The sequence below is a fragment of the Ammospiza caudacuta genome, chromosome 5 (genome assembly GCF_027887145.1).
Source record: "Ammospiza caudacuta isolate bAmmCau1 chromosome 5, bAmmCau1.pri, whole genome shotgun sequence".
NCBI classification, from domain to species: Eukaryota; Metazoa; Chordata; class Aves; order Passeriformes; family Passerellidae; genus Ammospiza; species Ammospiza caudacuta.
The window spans coordinates 71,562,271-71,584,543 of record NC_080597.1 but is presented as its reverse complement, the minus strand read 5'-3'; the positions used below and the strand labels follow the sequence as shown (position 1 = coordinate 71,584,543).

The 22,273-nt window shown below is 44.7% G+C and overlaps 1 protein-coding gene across 1 annotated transcript in view; it reads right to left on the bottom strand.

The window, feature by feature from the left end:
• Positions 1-1,959: 1,959 nt before the first annotated feature.
• CCDC3 (coiled-coil domain containing 3) overlaps positions 1,960-22,273 on the bottom strand; it is a 36,434-nt gene continuing 16,120 nt past the window's right edge. Inside the window, exon 3 of the mRNA XM_058805753.1 lies at positions 1,960-4,029. Coding sequence (XP_058661736.1) covers positions 3,754-4,029 — 276 coding nt within the window. The 3' untranslated portion in view covers positions 1,960-3,753. The remainder of the gene's footprint in view (positions 4,030-22,273) is intronic.

Here is a 22,273-nt window from a genome sequence, read left to right as displayed (position 1 = left end):
CCCAAATAGAATAACATGGCTATTTCCCTAAATTATTATTCAAACATAAGGAAGTATTTTTTTTCTCAATGGTTTTGGTGTTAAGGAGCAAAGAAAGGTACTAACAGTGTCTGCTCCCCATAAATCCTACCTCACTTTGTGGTTCTTCCCCAGTTATTCAGGTAGGGGTTTTTAATCAGGATGATATTGGGATTTATGAGAAAAGTTTATTTTTATACACTTTCTTCTATAAACATCCACTTTTTAAAAACCCCAGAAAATTCAGTGGTAAAGTCTAAAAAACTTAAGGTGTTTTTGGGTGCAGATCACCATCTGAATTATCCACTTACACTCTGGTGAGACAAGTCCTGCAAAAGTTATGACAGAAATAGTACAAGAGGGATGTGTTGATGGTTAAAAGAGGAGAATCCCTAAGAGAATGATTTCCCCTCTGCTGTTTTTTCTGTCATTCTTCTCTTCTCTTCTCTTCTCTTCTCTTCTCTTCTCTTCTCTTCTCTTCTCTTCTCTTCTCTTCTCTTCTCTTCTCTTCTCTTCTCTTCTCTTCTCTTCTCTTCTCTTCTCTTCTCTTCTCTTCTCTTCTCTTCTCTTCTCTTCTCTTCTCTTCTCTTCTCTTCTCTTCTCTTCTCTTCTCTCCTCTCCTCTCCTCTCCTCTCCTCTCCTCTCCTCTCCTCTCCTCTCCTCTCCTCTCCTCTCCTCTCCTCTCCTCTCCTCTCCTCTCCTCTCCTCTCCTCTCCTCTCCTCTCCTCTCCTCTCCTCTCCTCTCCTCTCCTCTCCTCTCCTCTCCTCTCCTCTCCTCTCCTCTCCTCTCCTCTCCTCTCCTCTCCTCTCCTCTCCTCTCCTCTCCTCTCCTCTCCTCTCCTCTCCTCTCCTCTCCTCTCCTCTCCTCTCCTCTCCTCTCCTCTCCTCTCCTCTCCTCTCCTCTCCTCTCCTCTCCTCTCCTCTCCTCCCCCCTCCTCATCCTTTTTACAGTTACTCTGCCCTGTTACTATTAATTTTGCTCTTTCCCTTCTTGTCATCCTCTGTATCTGTCAGGAAAAATTTATTTGTCCACAAAACATCCCCACAGTGCAGACAGATGCCAAAAATCCCATCCTTGTCTCCAGTTGTGTCCAGCTGCTCTGGACACTGGTCCTGCAGATGCTCTGGCAGCCTTCAAGCTCCTGGTATGTTTTGAAAAAGCAGATGTTACTAATTTGTAAAGCATCTTTGAACTTCTCAAGGGGGGACTGACACATTTGGTGATGTTTCTAACAAAATGGGGAAGTTTTTTTTGTCTTTCTTTTTTTACCAGGATTTTTTTGGGTTTTTGCACCATCCCTTGTGAACCCACCCAGCTATGCCAACCTCCTCTTCATTTCTGCATCTCAGCCCTTCCCTCACAGCTTTTCAAGAGGAAAATGCTCAACCATGCCTTTCCCATTACTCTTGGAAATAGCATGAAATTCTGTCCTTTTTGCAGGTCTCCAGATGAGCTGATCCCTGAAATTGCTACGGAGTGGGTCTAAAAATCATAGCTGTGTGATGTGTACCAGCCCTGGGTGGACAGAACCCAAATTCCTCATTCCTCTTGTGTTTCCTGCACGTGCAGCTTTCCTGGTCCCTCTCTGGACAGTGTCACCAGCAGGGACAGGCACTCAGTGCTGACACTTTAATGGCATTTTTATTCAGGTCTGGCATCCTCTGTTACTTGTCGAGAGGGTTAACTTGTGACTGATCTGACTGCTAGTCCTTATCTCTGGAAATGATCCAAACCCCAGCAGGAATGAAAGGGGAAAAACTCACAAGGAAACAACACTTTTTGAGTTTTGTACCCAGTGAGAGCATATTGGGTTGCATTTGGACTTTGCATTTTGGAAGGTTCTTTTTGTTTTCTTTGCAGAATAAACGAAATTCTCACAAAACTCACAAGGAGAACAAAATGTTTTACTTTTTTTTTTTTAAGGAAGACAAAGGGGGAAACAGGAAGAAAATTCCAATCTTTTCATCAAGCAACAAAAATACCAGCCAAAAGAAAAAGATATTCAACACTGTGTTTGGAAAATCTGTAAGAATAGCAAAGGTTTAGCTATATTAATTATACTTTCTCAGCTTTATACAAACACTTATAAAACATGAATGAATACCAGAGGGAATATTTTTCTTGACAAAAAATTAAAACACAAGCTTTTAATACCTATGCCAGGAAAATCAGTTCATTTGTTTAAACAGTAGTTTAGAAGCCAGAAAATAAAACAACAAAAAGTAGTTACTTTTCTATGGATTTAAATTGTGGAGTTAAAATCTCTTGATGGCTTCTAGGGAAGCCGAAGTTCTGTAGTTATTCTCAGGAAACAGCATTGCTGACTCCAGCAGAAAACAATTCAAATTGTGGTGATGTGGAAGGTGGAGCCTTTGAAACCAGTGGAGCTTGAGGAGGAGTCAGAATCTTTAAAAATGCCAATATTATTTCAAGAGGGGAAAAAAAAACGTACTTCCAAAAGGAGCAAAACTGGAAGGTAATGAGAGTCAGCTTCTGTGTTCTGCTTGGACTGAAGCTCACATCTGAAAGCTGATAGGGGCTTTTCCAAGTGCGGGGATAGTTTCAAGCATTAACATTATCAGCCATGGATACTGAGGCCTAAACCCACACTGCTTGAGCAGAAGTGATTTTCTAAATGCCTAATAAAGGATATGATGGACTTTTCTTTTTTTATGAGATAACCAAGAAACAGGTTTTACTTCATATTTTAAGAAATTAGACTATATCAAATGTGTAATAAAAATATTTTCTATAGGATTTTAAAATATATACATATATAAACTACCTAAATTTTTAATGCCCTGTTGATATTGATGTGGTCTCTACAGGTTTTAAATGTAACTAAATGAGGCTGCCCAGCAACCTCCATTATACCTCAGTGACTACAAAACTTGAAGCTTTGTCCACACTGTAATTAAACCTGCTTGAGAATGGGATCTGAAATTGCCTGCTGGGCCTGATCCAACACCCACTCATAGGCTCGGTCCACTCCTGACTGCAGGATTTGGTCTTAGACACAGTCCCAAAATGATGTGGTTTCCAACCCAGCTGGCTGACCAGTGATAAAGGCACTCAGGGAGTTACTGAGAGCCTTGAGGCACTTTTTGGAAAAATAAAAGTTGTTATTTATTCGATTTAGAATATTTAAAGATATATAGGGACAGTCTTAAGACAATTTGAGCACATCTATATTTTGTGCTGAAGAGGGGCACAAACTGCCAGAGTCTCAGACACAGCCTATGCCCAGGCACTGGGTGAAGACTTCAGTCAAGCTCAAGGCCGAGAGCCTGAGGGTGATAAGGGAGCGAAGGGCATCCATGCCTTCATCCTTCCCACCACACCCCTCTCTAGATCCCAAGATTTGGGAAGCCTTGCTTGCCCAGCCCATGAGGAGGAGGTAAACTATCAGGAGGAGCTCCTGTGTCAAGTGCCTGCAATAGCCCAGAGGTCTGGGCTGGCACTTCCATCAAGCACAGCCTAAAGCTGGAGGTGCAGCTGGGTGAGGGAGGAGAAGCACAGATGATTGTCGGGCCCTGTGTGCACTGAGAACAGCAGGACACGGCTGTGGGCCGTGCCAAATCCAGCTGGCATTCCTGTTTAATCTGGCACTGTGTCTAAAGCAAGGTCAGATTCATTTTCCATGCAAGGTTTGAAGCACAGCATAGAGAAGGTGTGAGGGCCAGAACCCTGCTCTAACGCAGACAAAACCCACAGGCCTGAGCACTTACCCTGCATTATACCTTCAGGTAGGTACCGTGGGAGTTCTCCTGCTTCAAAGAGTTAATATAGGGCATTTGACCACCTGCAGAGGAAAGTTTCTCACTGAGCTTTCTGTTCACCAGCTCCATGTGCCTGGAGTTTTTCCTGGCTTGCCGGAGAGACCTCTTGACTTTCTTCACCCGGTCCCGCAGCTGCTTGTTGCGCTTCTCCAGCGCCGCCACCTTCTGCTGCAGCTTCTTCACCCTGTCCTCCTCCTCAAACAGGGCCTTCTGCACCGAGGAGCACATCAGCTGTGGGGACAGCAGCAGGTCAGGATCACAAAAAGTTATCGCGGCAAGGGGTAATTCAGGCTTTGCGGAAAACGCCTCACAACTTTTCAAAAGCTGAATGCTTTTCTGGGGAACTTCTTTTGGTTTTATATCCTTCTAAGTAAAATGCTCTCTTTCACTTGTGGATTTATTTAAGACCCAAAATTGTAGATCTTAATGATACTAGTGATTCAAAATTACTTTTATGAACTGTTTTGTCAGACCTGTCCAGTGCACTGAGTCCTCCTCCTCAAACAGGGCCTTCTGCACCGAGGAGCACATCAGCTGTGGGGACAGCAGCAGGTCAGGATCACAAAAAGTTATCACAGCAAGGGGTAATTCAGGCGTTGCAGAAAATGCCTCACAACTTTTCAAAAGCTGAATGCTTTTTTGTGGGAGCTTTTACTTCGGTTTTTTATCCTTTTAAGTAAAATCCTCTCTTTCACTTGTGGATTTAGTTAAGACCCAAAATTGTAGATCCTAATGATACTAGTGATTCAAAATTACTTTTATGAACTGTTTTGTTAGATCTGTCCTGTGCACTGAGGCTACATTGAGTTTATGGAGAAAAGCTGCCAAATTCTGGTACTAAACTAGAGTTTGGGTCAAGGGATATCACTTTTGGAAAACTCTGGTTTTGATTCAGATTAGCAGTCCTTCAGAAACCCCAGATTCTGATAAGAGCCTGCCCTTTGCTCTTTATGTCAACATGTGAAATAAGGACAGCACCTGCCAAACACAGAACTGGTTATTTTGCTTTTCCAGGAACAGAGATGTCTTAAACATCCCATTATATTGGCTTGTTTAAGACAAAACCCTGGAGGGTAAGATCTCAGTAGTCTCTAGGAGCATCCATGATCCCCTAACTTTAACATAAATTATTTGGGGGGTCATTGCCTGAAAACTGCCCCTCCCACTCTACTCCATACAACTTACTGCACTATTGCCCCCAGAAGGGACAGCAAGTTTTGACATTCACTCATGCCACTGGCTCTTAGATAGGAGATAAAAAAGAGAAGCAGTGTAAAAGGTGCTGCCCCCAAGGCATCACTAGAAGAACAGCTCACGGGGCATTTTCAAATCCACTGGGTTGGATGATGGTACAACTGCAAAACATCTGTTGGACAAGTGCTCATCTTCTACTACCTCATTCTGGGATGACCCACAAGATCTCTCTGATCCCATGGGTGTGTTTATGGTCTCACTGGTTTCCTGTCTGTAGAGGCAGCAACAGGAGTAGAATGGCAAACACCAGCTGGGGCTGCTGAGCAGTCAGTTCCCAACACAGCCTCACTCAGGATGGGATTCAGCTGCTTCTCTTAAGCTAAAAGTGAGACTCAGGTCTGGGTCTGCACCTCCTAGGGCAGAGGGAGGAATCACCCTCTGAACACAACTCTCTCCTTTTACTGACCACAAAGACACCAAGTTGCATTTTTTTCTACCTGGAAGAAATTTTCCCGGCAGAAAAAGAGGAGGTACTTGGAGCTCAAGGACAGCTCCACCAAAAAGTTTCTTATTTAGAAAATTCACATAAAAATAAATTTCTCCTCCAGTGCCTCCTGCTTTTTTTTTTTTTTTTTTGCCCCACAAAAAACATCCTGAGCTATTTTATTGTGCATATGGGACTTTCATGTTGCTGCTGCACTGTGAGGATGAGCAGTGTATTCTGCTGGATTTATCTTCTAAATACATCTAGAAATTTTTCTATGTGTGTCAAGCACTCCTGGAGTCTGGATGAGCTTTCTCTGGCAGAACATTTGGAACAGACAGGGAATCTAAATAAACAAGTAAATCCTGACTGTGATGATGAAGGATTACATCTTTCTTTCCATCTTACTTTGTAGTATTTTCAACAACTGAAGGCTGGGGAGGGAGCTTGCCTTGATGAATAACATTTCATTTGCTTTGGAAACCCCCAGCAGTGGGAAACCATGGCCAGTCAACACAAACACAGCAACTGCTTCCACTCCCTTGGAAGCTCTTGTTCCTTGTGCAAAAGCTCTGTGGGGTTTTGCTCTATGGCAAATTCTTGCCCCAACTGTTTTCTCTCTAGGGCTCTTTTATAAATGATACTAGCAAGATGGGGAGCTCACAGATGAAGGGGCAGAAATTCTGCTGAAAAGGAGAGAGTTTGGTTTTGATCACTGTTCAGTCCAAGTGGTCTTTGAAAACAGCCAGCACATCTTGGCTTTTGTGTTTGCCAAACCCTTGCAAAACCTCAAGCAGAAAATTTCTTGAATTTAAATCCTCATAAAAGAGGACACTGAGTTAGGGAAATATGTTTGTTGGGAGGACATGAGGTGGAAACTCTACTTCACCAGGGATTTCCTGCATTTTCCATGGATGCAGTGATAGGCATGGCCCATGCCAGAGTCCAGTGCAGAGGAACAAACACTCCATGCAGCTCAAGTGGGAGGTTGTGTGAACCCAAGTGCATTTCATCTGCCTGGGCTGGCTGATGGGGGGATAGCAGACATCAGGGATAGTATTATCCTCATCCCAGACACATCCCAAACATTTTGAGGTTGGTCCTTTGTCAACAGACGTAGATCTGCTCTACAGAGCCACTCAGAAACTTCTCAAACACTATCAAAAAGCTAACCAGCTCATTTGCTTATACTGTTTTTCTACAGCCCTCACTCTCCAGTCTGAAACACACAGTTTAGTGCTTAAATTATCTGGAGATATCCAGAGACATCACAGGAACAGCACAGCTCTAAAAAAATGAGGCACTATCTGGCTTTGTTTGCCAACAGGGTAGGTGATAGGAAGAGCCCAGCTTGATAACTGGATGCCTGCCTGCAACTGCAAGACTACCAGCTGGAAAATAAACACTTTGTTCCTTCTACATAGGGAAAAATAACAAGGTGGAGTCCTCTCATTCTCACTGGCTGGTTAAAACAGCATTTTTCACAGGACTCTGCAGTGGGGATGATGATGGTGTTGATGATGATGATGTTTAAGTATGAGTGCTGTCCTGTCCCTGCTGTTACTGCTGGGGCTGGGATTCACCTGGCTGCAACCAAGTTATCCTCAAAGTGGTGCTGAGAGCTGTGTGACTGTGACAGCTGTGAGCTCAGCACAGCCTGGATAACCAACCCAGCTGCTGAACAAGCTGGTGACAAGTTAACCAGTCCAAGTTGCTACCTGGATGCTTGGGAAATGAAGAGGAGGACTAGGAAATGGATCCTAGGCAAAACTTATAGGTCATTCTCCAAATTCCATTCAAAATTTGGATTCCCTAATGACCCATAATTCAGAAGAGTTGTTTGGCCTGAAGATCAGTCTGCATATCTGCTTTTTCCAGTTTTGTTAGGAGGGCATCCTCAGCAGTGGTAAACTCAAGTTCAGAGCAGAACCAGAGATGTAATGAGAAGGGTGGCACAAGAACCATACAGATCCTGAGGAGTTATCCCAGACAGCCTACAGGTGTGAAACTGCTTATTAAATATGAGTATTTGTTTGAGTATTTGTCTGAGAGACCATCTCACAAATATACTGAGTTTAAAGTTTCACCATATCTAGGAGATTTACAAAATCTGCCAAAGAAATCAGCACTGTAATAAATAGAATAGAATCACAGAATCATTGAGGTTGGAAAAGATCTCCAAGATCATCCAGTCCAATCATTAACCTAATGAACTGATTTTGGATCATCCCATTTTAGGCATGCAAACCCCTTACCAACCACCCTGAACTGATATATATATACACTGTTCTTATTGAGAGACACACACCTGCCTTCTGGAAGCCTGGTTTGAGGGCATAGTTGATAAAGGTGCCATGGATAAGGGTGTGATGGCAGTGTTCATCCACCACAAAATGTCCATAAGTGGTTGAAGTTAGTGTTACAGAACTCAAATCACTCAAAGCCCAGCAGTGACACCCAAGTCTTGCCCTTCACCTGCCCAAGGGAGAGATGTTGAGTCCCCAGGAATCTCCTCATGTTCCTTATGGCAACACTGATAAAAACCACTGGAATCACAGTGTTTCCTAAAAGTCTTTCCAGTGGGAGTGAGTGTGTTGCATGGAAAGAAAGACAAGAAATCAAAGAATAATGGGGGAGGTCTGGCAGAGGAGCGTATTGGGTTTGGGATGGAGTGACTTAACCTCCAGTTACTGGGGTTTTTCAGCCAAGACCAACACTCGTGCTGAAGTGTGGAAAAGTCCCTGTCAGCGCTGTTAAAGCATCGTGTTGGGTGAAGTGATGGGGCACGGCAGTGCTGAGCCAAACCATCTTTGCTTGCTGCAGGAACAGCACATTCAGAGGTACAGAATTGTCCCAAGGACATATCCATACCACTGGCATTAATGGAGATAAGCTGGGATTTCACCCTAGGACCTCATATGCCCCAGCAAGATGCACAGGACCTGGATGGAGAAAGAAATTGTTGTGGCTGTTGTTACCTTGCTGAATGCTGGGTCAGCATTTGCCACAGGAAATGTAATGTTTGTAGCACAGCTCTCCAGTTCATTCAAAATATTAGAGATGAGGATTTCTTTGGGATATGAAGCACTGCCTACAGGAAGCCTCTGCCAGGCTACATCCACTCTCAAGGTGCTCTTCTTCCTCATTTCACTCAGCACTAAAAGCAGATTTTCTCTTTAAGCTCCTTAGAGGCTGCTAGTCATGGCAAATCATCTTTCCCACCAGTCATCAGAGAGAAATGGGCACATCCTAGAGGAGATATCTTGCCTACCTTAGACACTTCCCTGAGGTGGACCATCTTTGGAGACTCCTGCCTAGATAACTGTCTCAGACTAGGATGGATGTCACCATGAGTCCCATCAAATGGCATCTGAATGGCACTGACTTCCCAGGGCAGGCTGCAAGGGCAGGATACAGAAAATTTTCTTGGAAGTTTGGGGAAACTTGTCCTGGAAACAGACCCAAATCCATGTCCATGTGCACTTGGGGGGTCTTTAAAAAGAGCTTTGTTCTGACCTGCATCAAATCACTGCTTGGTGTGAAGGTATCTGAACTGCTGATGGCTCTCATCTGCAGTGGGTGTTGCTGGCATCCATTTCAAAACCCCGCACTTGCCCTTCAAACCCACAGCCCTTCCACCCCTGCTCTGGCTGGGGGTGTTTTTACAGGATGCAGGGTCATTATGGGGCACTTGAGGACTGGTGAAAAGAGCCTCAGCCATGGAGGTACCTGAAGAGAGGTCCCTGGCCCCAAAGCCACACCTGGAGCTTGTCCTGAGGCATTGCTCCTGGCACTTGGAGCCCTGAAGCCTGAGAAGCTGCTGAGAGGATGGAAACAAAGATAGCAAGTGACAGTCACACCAAGTCACCTCTGCCAGGATTGGAAATGGGGATGGGGATTTGTCATCACAGTCACTGCCAGTGCCCAGGAAGGGATCAACACCTTGTTCCCTGTACTTGTGAAGGAAAAAAGTCAATGGGTTAGCAAGTATAGAAACCACACTAATCAAGACAAGAAAGGGGGAAAAAAAGGTGTAGGGTATGAGTCAGACTGCCTACCACAGGCACCTCACCCGTGCCAAGTGAGCAGATAAGTCAGTCCTGACAGTAAATCCCTACATTCCCTGCCCAGGCAGTGGGAGACAGAAGGCCTCCAGGAAGAGAAAAATAAATCAAGAGGGTATAACCTCACTCTGGGGCATCTCCAAGCTCCCTTCCTGTGCTTGCTGACCACACAGCAGCCAGGGAGGGACAGAGAGCCAGCCAGGGAGGGACACAGGGATCAGCCAGGGAGGGACACAGGGCCAGCCCACTGCTTTTCCTTGGCAGGTATTGGGGAAGATGAAACAGGAAAGCCTTATAAATATGATTGCTTGGCAAAAGATTTTGAGAATATAGAAACTATAAGCGAGATTGAAATGAAAGCAAGCTTTGAGGCAAGCTTTGAGATACCTCAGTTACTGAACAACTCGAAAACAATGCCATGGCCAGCTGAAGGTAATCCCCTTTGGATGAAACAACACCCCCTGCTTGCAGACAGGTCCAAGGGTCGGAGCAGACCCTACTAGCTTGGTAGAAGGGGCCCAAAGAGTAGTTTTTAGGGTTTAAAATATAACACAGTATGGTAATGTAATGATTCTTATAGGCTGTATGTAAATGCTATAGGATTTGTATATTGTACTAGACTGGTTAATGAGAATTAGAATATTCAACACAGAAGAAGATTTATTGTATTGTAATGGGAACCTCGCTCTCTTACCCTTTTGCTCTCTTACCCTTTTACTCTATTGCCCTTTTACTCTCTCACCCTCTCATCCTCTCTGCCCCTCTCTTCTCTCGGGCCTGCTCTGAGCTGTGTTTGGCAGCTCCCAGCAGGGCCCTGCACCCAGGCCCTTTGCAATAAACCCCAAGTTCCATGACCTGGCTGCAGAGATCTCTTGTGTGTGTCCGTCCCAACCATGCTACCCCCCGCACTCCTACAGGCAGGGCTGGGGATGCTGCTGTCTCCTGTTCCCTGGAACGCGTTCCTGCGAGCGCTCTGCCCGGGATGCCGCAGGAATGCAGCGCTGAGATGGGAGGGGAACTGCGGGAAATCTCAGACTGGGCTGTTCAGCAGGAGCAGCTGAGCTCTGTCAGAATTCAGGACATCCCTCTGGCTGTCCTGGATGGCCAAGTTCCCTGCCAGGGGTTCAGAGACCCTGGCACAGAGCCCAAGATGCCCCTGTGGTTTTGATTATGGCCCATGGAGCAAGTTACCAACCTTAGATGAAGATCTGCAGGCCATGAGAGTTTAAGTAGAATGATAGTGAATTTATCATGGGAGGAAAAATAGATTTTTGGGGTTTTTAGAATGGGTGTTCAGGGGGCAAGATGGAGGAATCTGGGCATGTCCAGCCTTTCTCCTTCTTCTTCTTCTTGGCTTCCATCTTCTGGGTGATGTTGGCATTTTTAGATGGGTTTGGAGTAGAAGCTCACTGTCTAACATAGGTGATAGGTATTGGAAAGTAATTGTAAATATAAAATTAGTATAAAAAGATAACACCACCCTGGGGGCAGGCAGAGTGCTTCTGACTGTCTTGCTGAGCAGACTTCGGCTGGACAGGAGAAATAATTTTATAGATAGGATACAATAAACAATCTAGAGACTGAGAATTGAAGAGCTCTAGCTCCTTCTTCGACTGCTGGGCTGGGAAAAGGGATTTTCTAACACATCTTGAGGTCACTCTGACCAGCTAGAGACCCCAAGAAAGCTCCTGCTCCTCCACTGAGCTCTGAGCTCAGCCCCACCTGCCCCATCCCCTGTGCCTCCTGCATTCCCAGGAGCCTCCCAGCCCCACCAGTGCTCCCACCAATGTGTACCTGTGTCAGGGCTGGGGAAGCAGAGGGTTTGGAGCCCTCACAGGGTTTATTCTCAGCCTCTTTGCTGAGACTCACATCACCCTCCTTGGGCTCCCTCCACCAGAACTTCCCAGGCTGGCCAGCATAGTAAGGAACTGTGGGGTGGCACATGTCTCCATGGTGTGCCAAAGCAGAGGCAGCAGCCAGGACACCACTCCTGGCTCTCCACCCCTGCCACAGGGCATGCACAGAGCTCATGGCAAGGACAGCGAGCTCACAGGCTCTGCAGCTTGTGGAAATCCATAAAATCAGAGGGTTTTGGGAAAGCTGCAAAAGGCAGCCTCAGAGACAGCAGAACTGTGACTAGAGCTAAGCAGTAGCCATGAGATTGGTCAGCAGAAAAATTATGTAAGAAGTAGAAAAGTAGGAACAAATAGAGCAGTGGTCTGTGTATTAACACTTGTCTAGAATAACTCCCAAAGCTACAGAAAAGTTTATCTAGCAAGATATTAGGAAGTTTTAAGCTTAATAATGGAGCTCTGTGCATTGTGTTTTAAGGTTTACAAGCAGGTATTGCATTTGAAATAAGCAAGCATTGTTTAACCAAAGGTACCTGTGCTTATAGTGGTTAGAACTACTGTATTGTTATAGTGGATAGAACTACTGTCAATGTGCTTTTGCTTTGTGTGATTGATCAAAAAACTTATAAAGTAAGTTGTAACATTAAGTTCTTGGTCTGCTGCCTGGGATGTGAGCTGGTGGCATCTTCCCATTGTCATAGCCATGTAATGAGACTGATGCTGAAAAATAGAACAGCTCAAGACACGTTCCCAGCAGTCCCATCCCATTTGTGATTTGTACAGAGAGCCCAGCAGGAACACAACCCAAGCAAATGCAGCCTCTGCCTTTGTTCCTTACAGCATGGCTGGTGGGTATTCCCAATATACCTCTGTGCTGTTCCTGGTCAGGAGCACACAGGGCAGCTCTGGATTGAGCTGCTCAGTCATAGGTAAATGATCCTGAATGTCAAAATGTACTACCCAGCTGAGCTTAAAGGAAAATGTTTTGAGGAGGGACAAACAAAATCTTTTCTCCATAATTTTAACAAGCAAATGAGTATTTAAATCTACCTTACAAGACAGGCTGCTTCAGAGATTTCTGAATTTTGCTCTCCCTGAACGCTGAAAATGTCCAAATTACAGAGTCACTTTTGGGGGTTTTTCTCCTTGGGTTTTTTTGTTAGTTTTTGGGTTTTGTTCATTTTTTGGGTTTTGGGGTTTTTTTGTCTCAGAGTTATTGCAGTCTTAGCAGGGCTTCAAAAGTCTCTGTAAGTGGCTTTTTCCCCCAACAATATGTACAGAATCTTTTCATTACCACCGCTACCAAAGTTACCAAAACTTGCTATCCACTTTAATTTTCAACTCAGCTTTTTTCCCACCTAGTATTACTGTTCTTACAATGAAACCAATTAGGTCTGATATGCCTAAAACTACTTTGCTAATATACCTTACCCCAAGTGTATTGTTCTCTGCCTGAAAGTTGCTGTGTGACCATGTCTCCATCTAAACTTGTTTTACTTGGCTTGTATTTCAACAGGATTAGATCACCATTCTCCCCACACATACACACAGAGAACTAATTAAATACCAAGGAAGGGATAAAACCAGCAAGACCCAAAATCAAAGTGTATTGTGTCCTTGCTTCTCACTGATGGGAACTCAGGGAAATGAAAATGCTGATCAGAGCAGAACAGCATCTTATGATTTGTTCCTATTTATTGAAATTTTTGAATGAACTGACCTTCACCTTGTGTTACAACACCTTCTAGAAACCTCCTTTATTTTAGTGTTCTGTCAAGTAGAGAACACACACTTTACAGCACAGTAGCAGAGAGAGAAGTACAGTATATCCAAATATATCATCCCCGGATGCAGCTGGAGCTGAGAACCAGAATCAGAATAGTGAAGAAAAATATTTATCTTTAGCATTTGCATGAGAACAACACAGGTCTGAAGTAGCATTATACCTGGTTTGGGGTCTTTCCATTAAGTGTGATTTACTTCAGTCTAATGTTTTACAACTTGTGGAGTTCCCTGGGAGTCCTGACAGAGGGGACTGAAGTTTTGGTGTGGCAAGTGCTGCAGGGATGTCTGTAAGCTGAGGTTTAATTAAACATGGATGTAAGGGGCACAGAGGGGCAGGTGGGAGAACAGGGGACACATGGAAACAAGGCTGATTAAGGTCTTAAGGAATTCAGAACCTCCAGGGGGTGAGGCCATGCCAGACCCCCCTGTACCCCTCAGAGTGCAAATGCTCAGTGCCCACATCCTCTGTCACTGAGGAGGGAAGAATTTGGATCAGTAAATATATAATAAAATAAATGTTATGTATAATATGAAGAGAACCTTTGTTTCTCTGTCACCTATAAGTCAAAATGGGGAGAGAGAGAAGCCAAGCAAATCCCAGCAGGCTGTGGGTGGGTATTGGCAAATGGCCACAGCGTGACTGCAATGCACTAAATGCTGCCTCTCAAGAAAGCAAAGAAATGGACATTTAGTGTAATTTGAGGCCATGTCTCCTCCCCAGACAATATATCATACCCAGGGGCACTTGTATGCACAGGAGGAGAACCCACGCTGCGAAAGGCAAATGTTTAAAGTTAATGCAACATCTATAAAAGTCAAGCTGCCCTATAAATCCCTCTGCTCTGGATGTGTTGGCTTCACACTGCACACAAGCTGCTGCAGCTCAGCTGCCTTTACAAACAGATAGGATTTCCTTGGCTGAAGGCTCAGCTGGAAGCCCTGAGCATGCCCTGCTGCTGTGCATGGCTTTGGGATTTCAAAGAGGAACTGCAGGGCAACCTGCTGCCCTATGGCGCCACTGGGGAGGGGGAATGCTCACATCTCTCCTGAGCATCCATAAGAACTTTCTAGAGACATTTCTCTTTATTTCCCAAGTCTATTTGGGTCCAGGAGAGCACAGGGACCACACTCAGGCTTGTATTTATCTGTGTTTGGTGGGTCCCTTGTGGTGGTCTTTACATCACCCTGCTAAAATAGGTAACCTTAATCGTGGGTAGGAAACATTGGTTTTCTGATCTTTTTCTACAGTCTTTACAGGGACAGAAATTCCTCTGGAGGATGAGTCAGAGGAACTAATTTAGAGCAGGGAATCAGGCACTGAAACTGAGTTGAATGGTGCGGAAACAACTCCAGCACGGCGCTTACGCACTCATGGAGACACCCCTGCCATGGCAGGAGCAGGACAAGAGGCTCTAATGAAGCCTTTCCCTGCCAGCAGGAAGGGATTTGTGAATCCTGCATGGAAATGACGGCAGCAGCCCTGAAGTCAGGCTGGGTGAAACTCAAGGGTTTGACAAAAGGCATCTGCATCTGATCCAGGGCTGCTCTGCAAGCCCAGGGCAAAGAGGAGAGCTCTGTTTGCTGTGCCCCATGCCAGCAGGGCTGAGCACCAGGTCCAGCCCTCATTCCAGCACAAGCTGCCACGGCATGAAGTGGAAAAGCCTTGGTGAGGTTGAAGAAGCAAAGAGAAAGGGAAGGAAAAACAAACATCTGTGATGTGCAGGCATTCTCTGAATAATGTCAGTGCTGACAAAGGGACCAAATGCCTGAGAGACCGATCAGCAGCTCTGAACAACAAGCTCCCAGCACATCTAACATCTGGCTGATGGGAGCTCACTGCTGCTCACAGATATCCCACCAGCCAGCCCAGAGCAGCCTGTCCACAGCCCTGGCTGCTGCATGGGCTGGAAATCCTGAAAGGGCCCCAGACCACCCTGGGTGAGATAAATGGGCAACAGGCTACTCTGAAGATGGCAGGATTTGGCAAACAGTTTTCAATGTGGAAAGATGTGGTATTTAGGGAACCACCCTCCTGCTTGCATGTGCTCAGATGCCCTGAGCATTTGGGGCATTAATGACTGTTTCTATAGGAGACAAAAGCTGTTTTCACTCTAGTACAATTCCTCAGATCAGGTTCTGTTCCTGTGCTGGGATTCATAAAGTTAGAGGGTTTTGAGAAAATGGTTAAAAAGGTATTTCAGTATTTCAATTCTCAACAGAAATACAGGGTCAGGGAAATACAGGATCATATTTTAAATCAAATGTCATATTTAGTGGCCAAAATCTCTCCCTGCTGCTTTGCTGAGTTTCATACAGACACAGAAGCACCAGAAACTCCCACCATGTGCTGCACAACTTAATACCTTATACAGGGGAAAGCTTTTCACACAGGGCTGGCTGCAATGCCAGCAGAAAATAAGGTCATAAGGGCAGCATGAGTCAGGGCTCCCCATACACACGAGCCTGGAGCACTCTTTCCAGCCTGATTTCAGGAGGAGGATTGCAGCCACACTTACAGAGGACAAAATGCTCACAGGGCTGGTGGATGCCCTGTGGTGAACTCTTCCCTCCAAGCATCTAAATTATAGAGCACACACCCCAGTGCTGGTTAATGTTGCACTGGTGGCCCACAGCTGTTTAATCCTATGTTAATAATTGTGCTGGAGAGAGATAATTACACAGCAAGTGCCACACCACTGCACAGTGAGCACATGGTGATACCTTAGAGCCACAGTTCAATAATGGATTACCTTGGGGTTTGGCTCTTTTGTGAATAACTGCACTGAGGTCTGAAAAATCTCATAATATCCTGCTGTTATGTGTTTTTACCCTCAAAATCTGTTATTGTTCCTGGCCAAGTACTTAGGGACAGGCAGTAAATGCTCCCCCCATAAGTCTGTGTTACTGTTTGTGTATGCATGGGCTTTAAACATGATTATGAAATTAATTCTCTCTATCAGTCCAAAATTCTTCTGTGGAATTTGTTACGCTTGTCCCATATTTCTCTGACACAGAAGTTATCTGTACTTTCACCAGCTTTGTGTTGCATCACTTTAGCAATAGCAAGGGCCAGGGAATGGACAGCCTTGAGGAGCAGATGATCTGGATTGCCTCACACCCCTCCTGCAGTAACACAGTACCCACACCAGTCACCATCTACACAACTCCACAAAAATTGCCTGACATCAAAGAATTTAAAAAAATAAAAGAAAAAAAAAGATGGCAAACCCACTCCAAAGAAATCATGACCTGGGCTCCAGTCTAGTCTAGTCCCATAATGAGGACACTTGCCCTGTCTTTTGGCAATGATAATGTTGAAAGAACAAAACCTCTATCATCCTGAGCTGTGTTATCTGAACAGCTTGCTCTCATTAAGCAACACGTGCACTTCACACCTCATCAGAGAGGACAGATAAAATCCTTGTCCTAGTCAGAGGAATGGGACTGGAGGTCTCCACTCCAGTGAGGACAACAACCAGTTAGGGACAAGCAGGTCCAGTAAACAGCTTCCCTGTGCTTCCATTCCTTGTCTCCAAGAATGGGGATTGCAGAACAACGGTGATTGTAGAGTCTCTGAGTCATTATAGCCTAATCCAGAAAGGTCTCTATGCAGAGCCTGAGTGGTGTGTATGGGACAGGAGCAATAGCAGAGCCAGAACTCGTGGGCAGATACTTCACTTGCATGCAGAATGGCCACTGTTCTTCTCTGTGCAAATTCAGAGTATGAGCCCACAAACCATGTTTTTCCTTAGGTGCTGGTAGGCATTGCCCATAACTGCAGCTTTGTCTCCTGCAATCTGCAAACATATTGTTCAGTAGGGATCCTGGACAAATTGCCCATCACTGCACCATGTGATTAATTGAGCTTTCAATACTGAGGGATTTAGTCAATACAAGTTTGCAATATAAAAATTGTATATTTCTGTGTCCCTGATCAAGGCATTTAAGTCCACATTATCCAAGAAGGGGAAAATCCTGGCTCTGTGAACATCGCTCAGATATGGCTGAGATACATGAGAAGAGTCCATGGTCCAAGATCAAGGTTTCAGGCATGATCAAAGGACAACTTCTAGCAACTGCCTTTATTGGGCCATGGAAAACAAAACAAACCATTCCTTAGGCACCATTTACCAACAAAATGGGTGTGAATGGTTAGGGAACAACACGGTTATGGTCATTCCTCTCATTATTCTGGAGCTAAGGGTCAGTAAATGAGCGGAAAAGCCAGCAGAAGAATACATTTTACAGGAATGGAAGAAAACTTTTATTCTCACTCATTACCTAGGTCAGAAATCAATGGCAGTGTGAGCTAATCTGTAAGAGCACAGCAAGAACATGGCACTGAGCCTCTGGAGGGAATGGCAAAGACCCTTTCCTGCAGATATTTGAGGCCTCCCTTCATCAGCCAGATGTGGTTTAGGGTTAGTACATGTAAAGTGCAGCACAAACTCAGCTGATAAGACTGGATGACCAGTTTGTTTAATCTGAGCCCCATCCAGGTGATCTCTCCGTTCTGCCTTGCTCTATTTAATCCTGTTAATAAGTACATTCCTGTATTGGCATACAGCACCTACACTTCTCATGGCAGTCAGTGTTACTGAAAGTCAACCAAACTGATTTATCCTGCTCCCTCCAGATATCTGTGAGGCATTTCAAGTGAAGAAAAACAAACATTAAAAAAATCCTGATAAATTGCATCATTCCAAATGTTTTTCCTTCCACATTCTCCCCACCCTAGAGACTCTGCCACTTAGTAACATTTCTTTCTTTAATCCTTTCCTAAAATACCCTTTTACCATTGAGAACTTTGCAACTGTTTGGGAGTGGGCCGAGTTGTTTGCTGTTTTGATGGAAAGAGAGAAACTAAATTATTTCCTGGCTGAGATTTATGCGTGAAGATTTAGCTTGCAGTCAGACTTTTTTAGCCAAGTTATAAAATCTGAAGATAATTCCAGCTCTCATCGTCAGTGACTTTTATGAAGCAATTCAGGATATGTGCAGGAATAAAAGGAAACTCCTCACCATGGAGGTTTTCATGGAAATGAAGAGACATTCCTGCACAGAAGGAAAGGGCAGGAACATATGTCAGCCTAAACAGAGCTGTCAGAAAGCAGAATCCCAGCTTGCTAAAAACTTATGAACATGTTGATGAACCCATAGGGTTTTTTAAGGCTTTGGATACAAACTGAGAGTGAAGCAGAGGCTGCACTTGCCTGTGGACAAAACAAAGCTGAGTTTTGCTTCAGACATCAGGCTTTTGGAAACTTAAGAGCCAATGCCTTGGTGTGTTACTGTATAGATGCTCCTGATCTCCTGAGATTACTCAGTTCAGTGCTGGTCAGCTGGAAGGTATGATGGTCATGTTTTCTATCAAAAGGACACAAATGCCTCATTAAGCCATGGATATTGTTGTGCTTCTCCACATCTTCTGTCACATTTGCCACACCAGACCCTGATGGGCTGACCCATGTCTGAACAGTAAGGTCCCCAGAGCAGTGTCAGGTGGACAGGCTTAAAGGAAAGAATAGAGAGGAAGAAGAAACAAGTAACTGAAAGTTCCAGAAACCCACAGTGAGACCTGTGAGCCTAAAACTTTAGGTCTCAGCTGAGACACCCCAAAAAGGCTTGTGCTGTTGGCTGCATCCACATGAGCAAGTCAATTGGAGCAAGAGGAATGTGTCTGTAGTCTGAAGCTCTAGATGTGTTTGGGGTGAGGAAACAGATAGGGAGAGGGCTCAGAAGGTGTGTGAAGGCCCGGCTGTGGATCCCTCATGTTCCCATTAGGAGCTGTGCACACCATCCAGGCATCTGCAGCAGTCTGGCTGTGTTTCCTCCAGGAGGAATCCACTCATTGTGCAGTAAAACCTGTGAACTGAACCAACAGCTATAAAGCAAAATCACATCTCCTACTCACCAGACTCATTCCCTCTCAGGATGGAGATTGCACTGATTTGACACATCTGGCAAGGTAAGACAGCTCTTGTTCCCTCAGGTGCTTTGTCTGAGCTCCGTGGCTTGGGAAACTTCAAACAGGAGACCTCACAACCATTGCAAAGCCTGCAATGCAACTGCTTTCACATTTGCCTCTCATCCTTCCTGATGGGCCAGCTCCAGGCTCTGAAGGTGTTCCACTGGGCTGGTGGAGGCCCCTCACAGCTCAGCTGAGGACAGGAGGTGGGGATGGATGGAGCTCTGGGATTGGGAAATCCAATTATAACTCAGAAATGGCAGCTAGTGGCTCCCCAGAGCCACCTCCTCTCACAGCTCACTAAGTTTCTCTCCATGAAGTTCCTCTAGAAGACTCAAGCACAGAGCTCTAAATCAACTCACCTATTTCCTGCCACTTGGTGCTCTGCCAATCTTTACTGGTGCTGACATCCACGCTCTCCCAAATTCCATATTTTTTTAAGAACAGTTGAACCAGCAAGTGCTGGGAGAACACTGAGCCTGTGAAGCCACCTTGGCTGTGTTTCAATGTCTTCTGGAAAGATCCTAATGCAACACAGACGTTCATGATATGTTTGCCCTTGCAGCTAAGTGCTGGCTACACTTGAGCTTGTCTGTAATGAGCTCTCTCCACAATACCTCACATGAAATACAGACAGACAGGCATATTGGTTTCAGAGCTACATGGGAAGGAAGGCAGATGTCTAGCAGCAAAAAGAATTCAGTAGATACAAGGACATTGACTCCCAGCTCTGCTAATCACTGTCCATGCCTTAAAGAAGCCAGGTAAAAATTGTTCAGACACTCCAGTTCAGAAATGAGTTCCTGAGACACAACCAGAACAACTCTGAGGCTGGAGCTGGACTGAGTTCCACAGATGTTCAGATCCACTAAAAAATGCCAAGAACTGTGGCCGACCTTTTGGTTTTGGGGCTGGAGAGTGACACACCAGAGAAGATGCTTTGCTGTGGACTCTAGGCTTTGAGTCCAAGTCTTGCTTACATGGCCAGGCAGCAATTTGAATACAGCAACAGAAAGGAGAACAAAGTAATGTGGTAGCAGCTAAAGAAGCTGCCACCTGTCCAACAGCTCATGATAGCTTAGTTGTGCCTTTTGGAGTCAGTGGTGTCATTGCTGGGAAGGTGTAAACTCATGTTTTACATTAGTGACTTAAATTTAATGAAGACTGCTGAAAATGCATATCTCATCCTTTGATTGCTGAGGGAATAATTCTCAGGTATTTCAAAGCTTAATTATTCAAAAAACTTTTCAGTCAATTAGAACAGACATGTTACAATATATAAATATGTACAAATTATAGGGATAATTCAACTTAAACATCAGTTGATCCAATTACTGGGCTCAGCCCCCAAAGTTCATGTGAAATAAGATCTCACAAGCAATGTTCCACCTCTATCACTTCTCAAAGTAGACCAATACCCTAAACTAACAAAGCTGCTTTCATCCAAAAAATTCTGTGGCTTCATATTTCAAACTCATTTATTACTTTGCTTTCTATGTATAACTCACAGTTTGTGAGAGCTATACAAAACCACATAAAAGGGAAGAGGAAAAGGGAGGAGTGCTATAATAAATTCTGCATTACCTGACAAGATAGGTGTCTTCTCATGCCAACTCCCCTTGGTGTTAAATTGCAGGAAGGGTTTATATGCAGTTATAACCTCATTGATTCTGAGCTGAGTTTTGAATCTTGGGTGGTGACACAGTGGTTACAATTGTGGGTTGCCTGGACTTTAAAAATGTAGTTAAATGACAATAAAGTTACAGTAATGGCCATGACAAAGAACATCCACAGCAACCACAAATGAGCACTCCTCAATCTTCACCCTGTGTGTCTCTTATGAGTTTTACCACTGCAGCTCACAAGTAATTCTCACACAGCATCTGTGAAGCTTGCAGAAGCTCAGAGGAAGAGGACACAGCTCTGCTCAGCTCTGACAAATCACAATCAATTCACTGTTACAGATTGACCATGTCTTCCAGGGCAATACAAAGCTGTGGGACACTTTCACTCCTTGTAGCCAGCTGGGTCAAGAGCTTCCTGAAGGCTACCCGAAAAATCTGTCTCTGTGTTCCATCAGGACCAAAAAAACCCAGCCCTGTGGCAGCTGTGAGAAGATGCTGTTCCATCATTCCTTCCAACAGCTGCTGGACACCCCTGAGCACAGCCTGCACCAGCAGGAGCAGTGTTTTGCATCACCGTGTCCCCAGCTGTGGCAGGTCAGCAGTGCTGCAGATCTCCATCTCCTTCCTGCTCCTTTTCAAACCCCACCGTGTCAGCTGAGTTGAATCAGTTCTCTGGATGCCTTCCCACTTCCTCAATGCTTCAGCAAACAGCACTAAGGGTGTGAAAGGGCTCAGTGCACATCCTTGAAGGAACCCAGGCCTGACAAGCTCTTCTTGGCTGTCACTCTATGTCAGTGATATATTTGCCTTTGTTTTCCCCTTGTTTTTAAAGCTGCTCTATAGTGTGTTTTACTGCATTTGATGGGGAACTGTAAAAGGCTCCACAGAGCAATGCTTTTTCTCACCCTGACTCCTCAGCTCCAATTCCAGAAATTGGAAAGATGGTGCCTTAGACACCTTCTGACCTTCCTCTCAAGGCTGCTTCTTATTCACTCCTGTGGTTCAGATTTCTTTGTAAACATGATTTCCTATGACCCACAGGGAGGGAAATCCCTAACAATGGGCTTTGGGGCAGGGACACTGAATTCTCCATTTTATGTAGTATAGTCCCAAACCCCATATTTTCTGTCAGCCAAACTAGAAAATAACATGCGGTCCACTATGAGGCAATGAGGGCAACAAGAATCAGTTCTCCTTAAACCAGATTATATGAGACTTCCTTTATAAAATTGTTGGAAGTCATTCCTTTTGCTCACCAAATTACTTAAGCAGGTGCATATCTTTCCTAGAAAAGAGTTCCAACCTCTTTTTCAGTGATAGAAAATCTATCATGACCCCTGGCAAACTAAAGATTAATGATCTACTTCACTGCAAAAACCCAGTGTATTTAGGTTGGGTTATATGGACGCAGATTGCTGCCAGTTTCAAGCTGTAGGTCAAAAAAGAAAAATACTTAAGGCAGAATAGTTCTGGTTTGATTTCTGAGTCAGGAAATCCTTGCT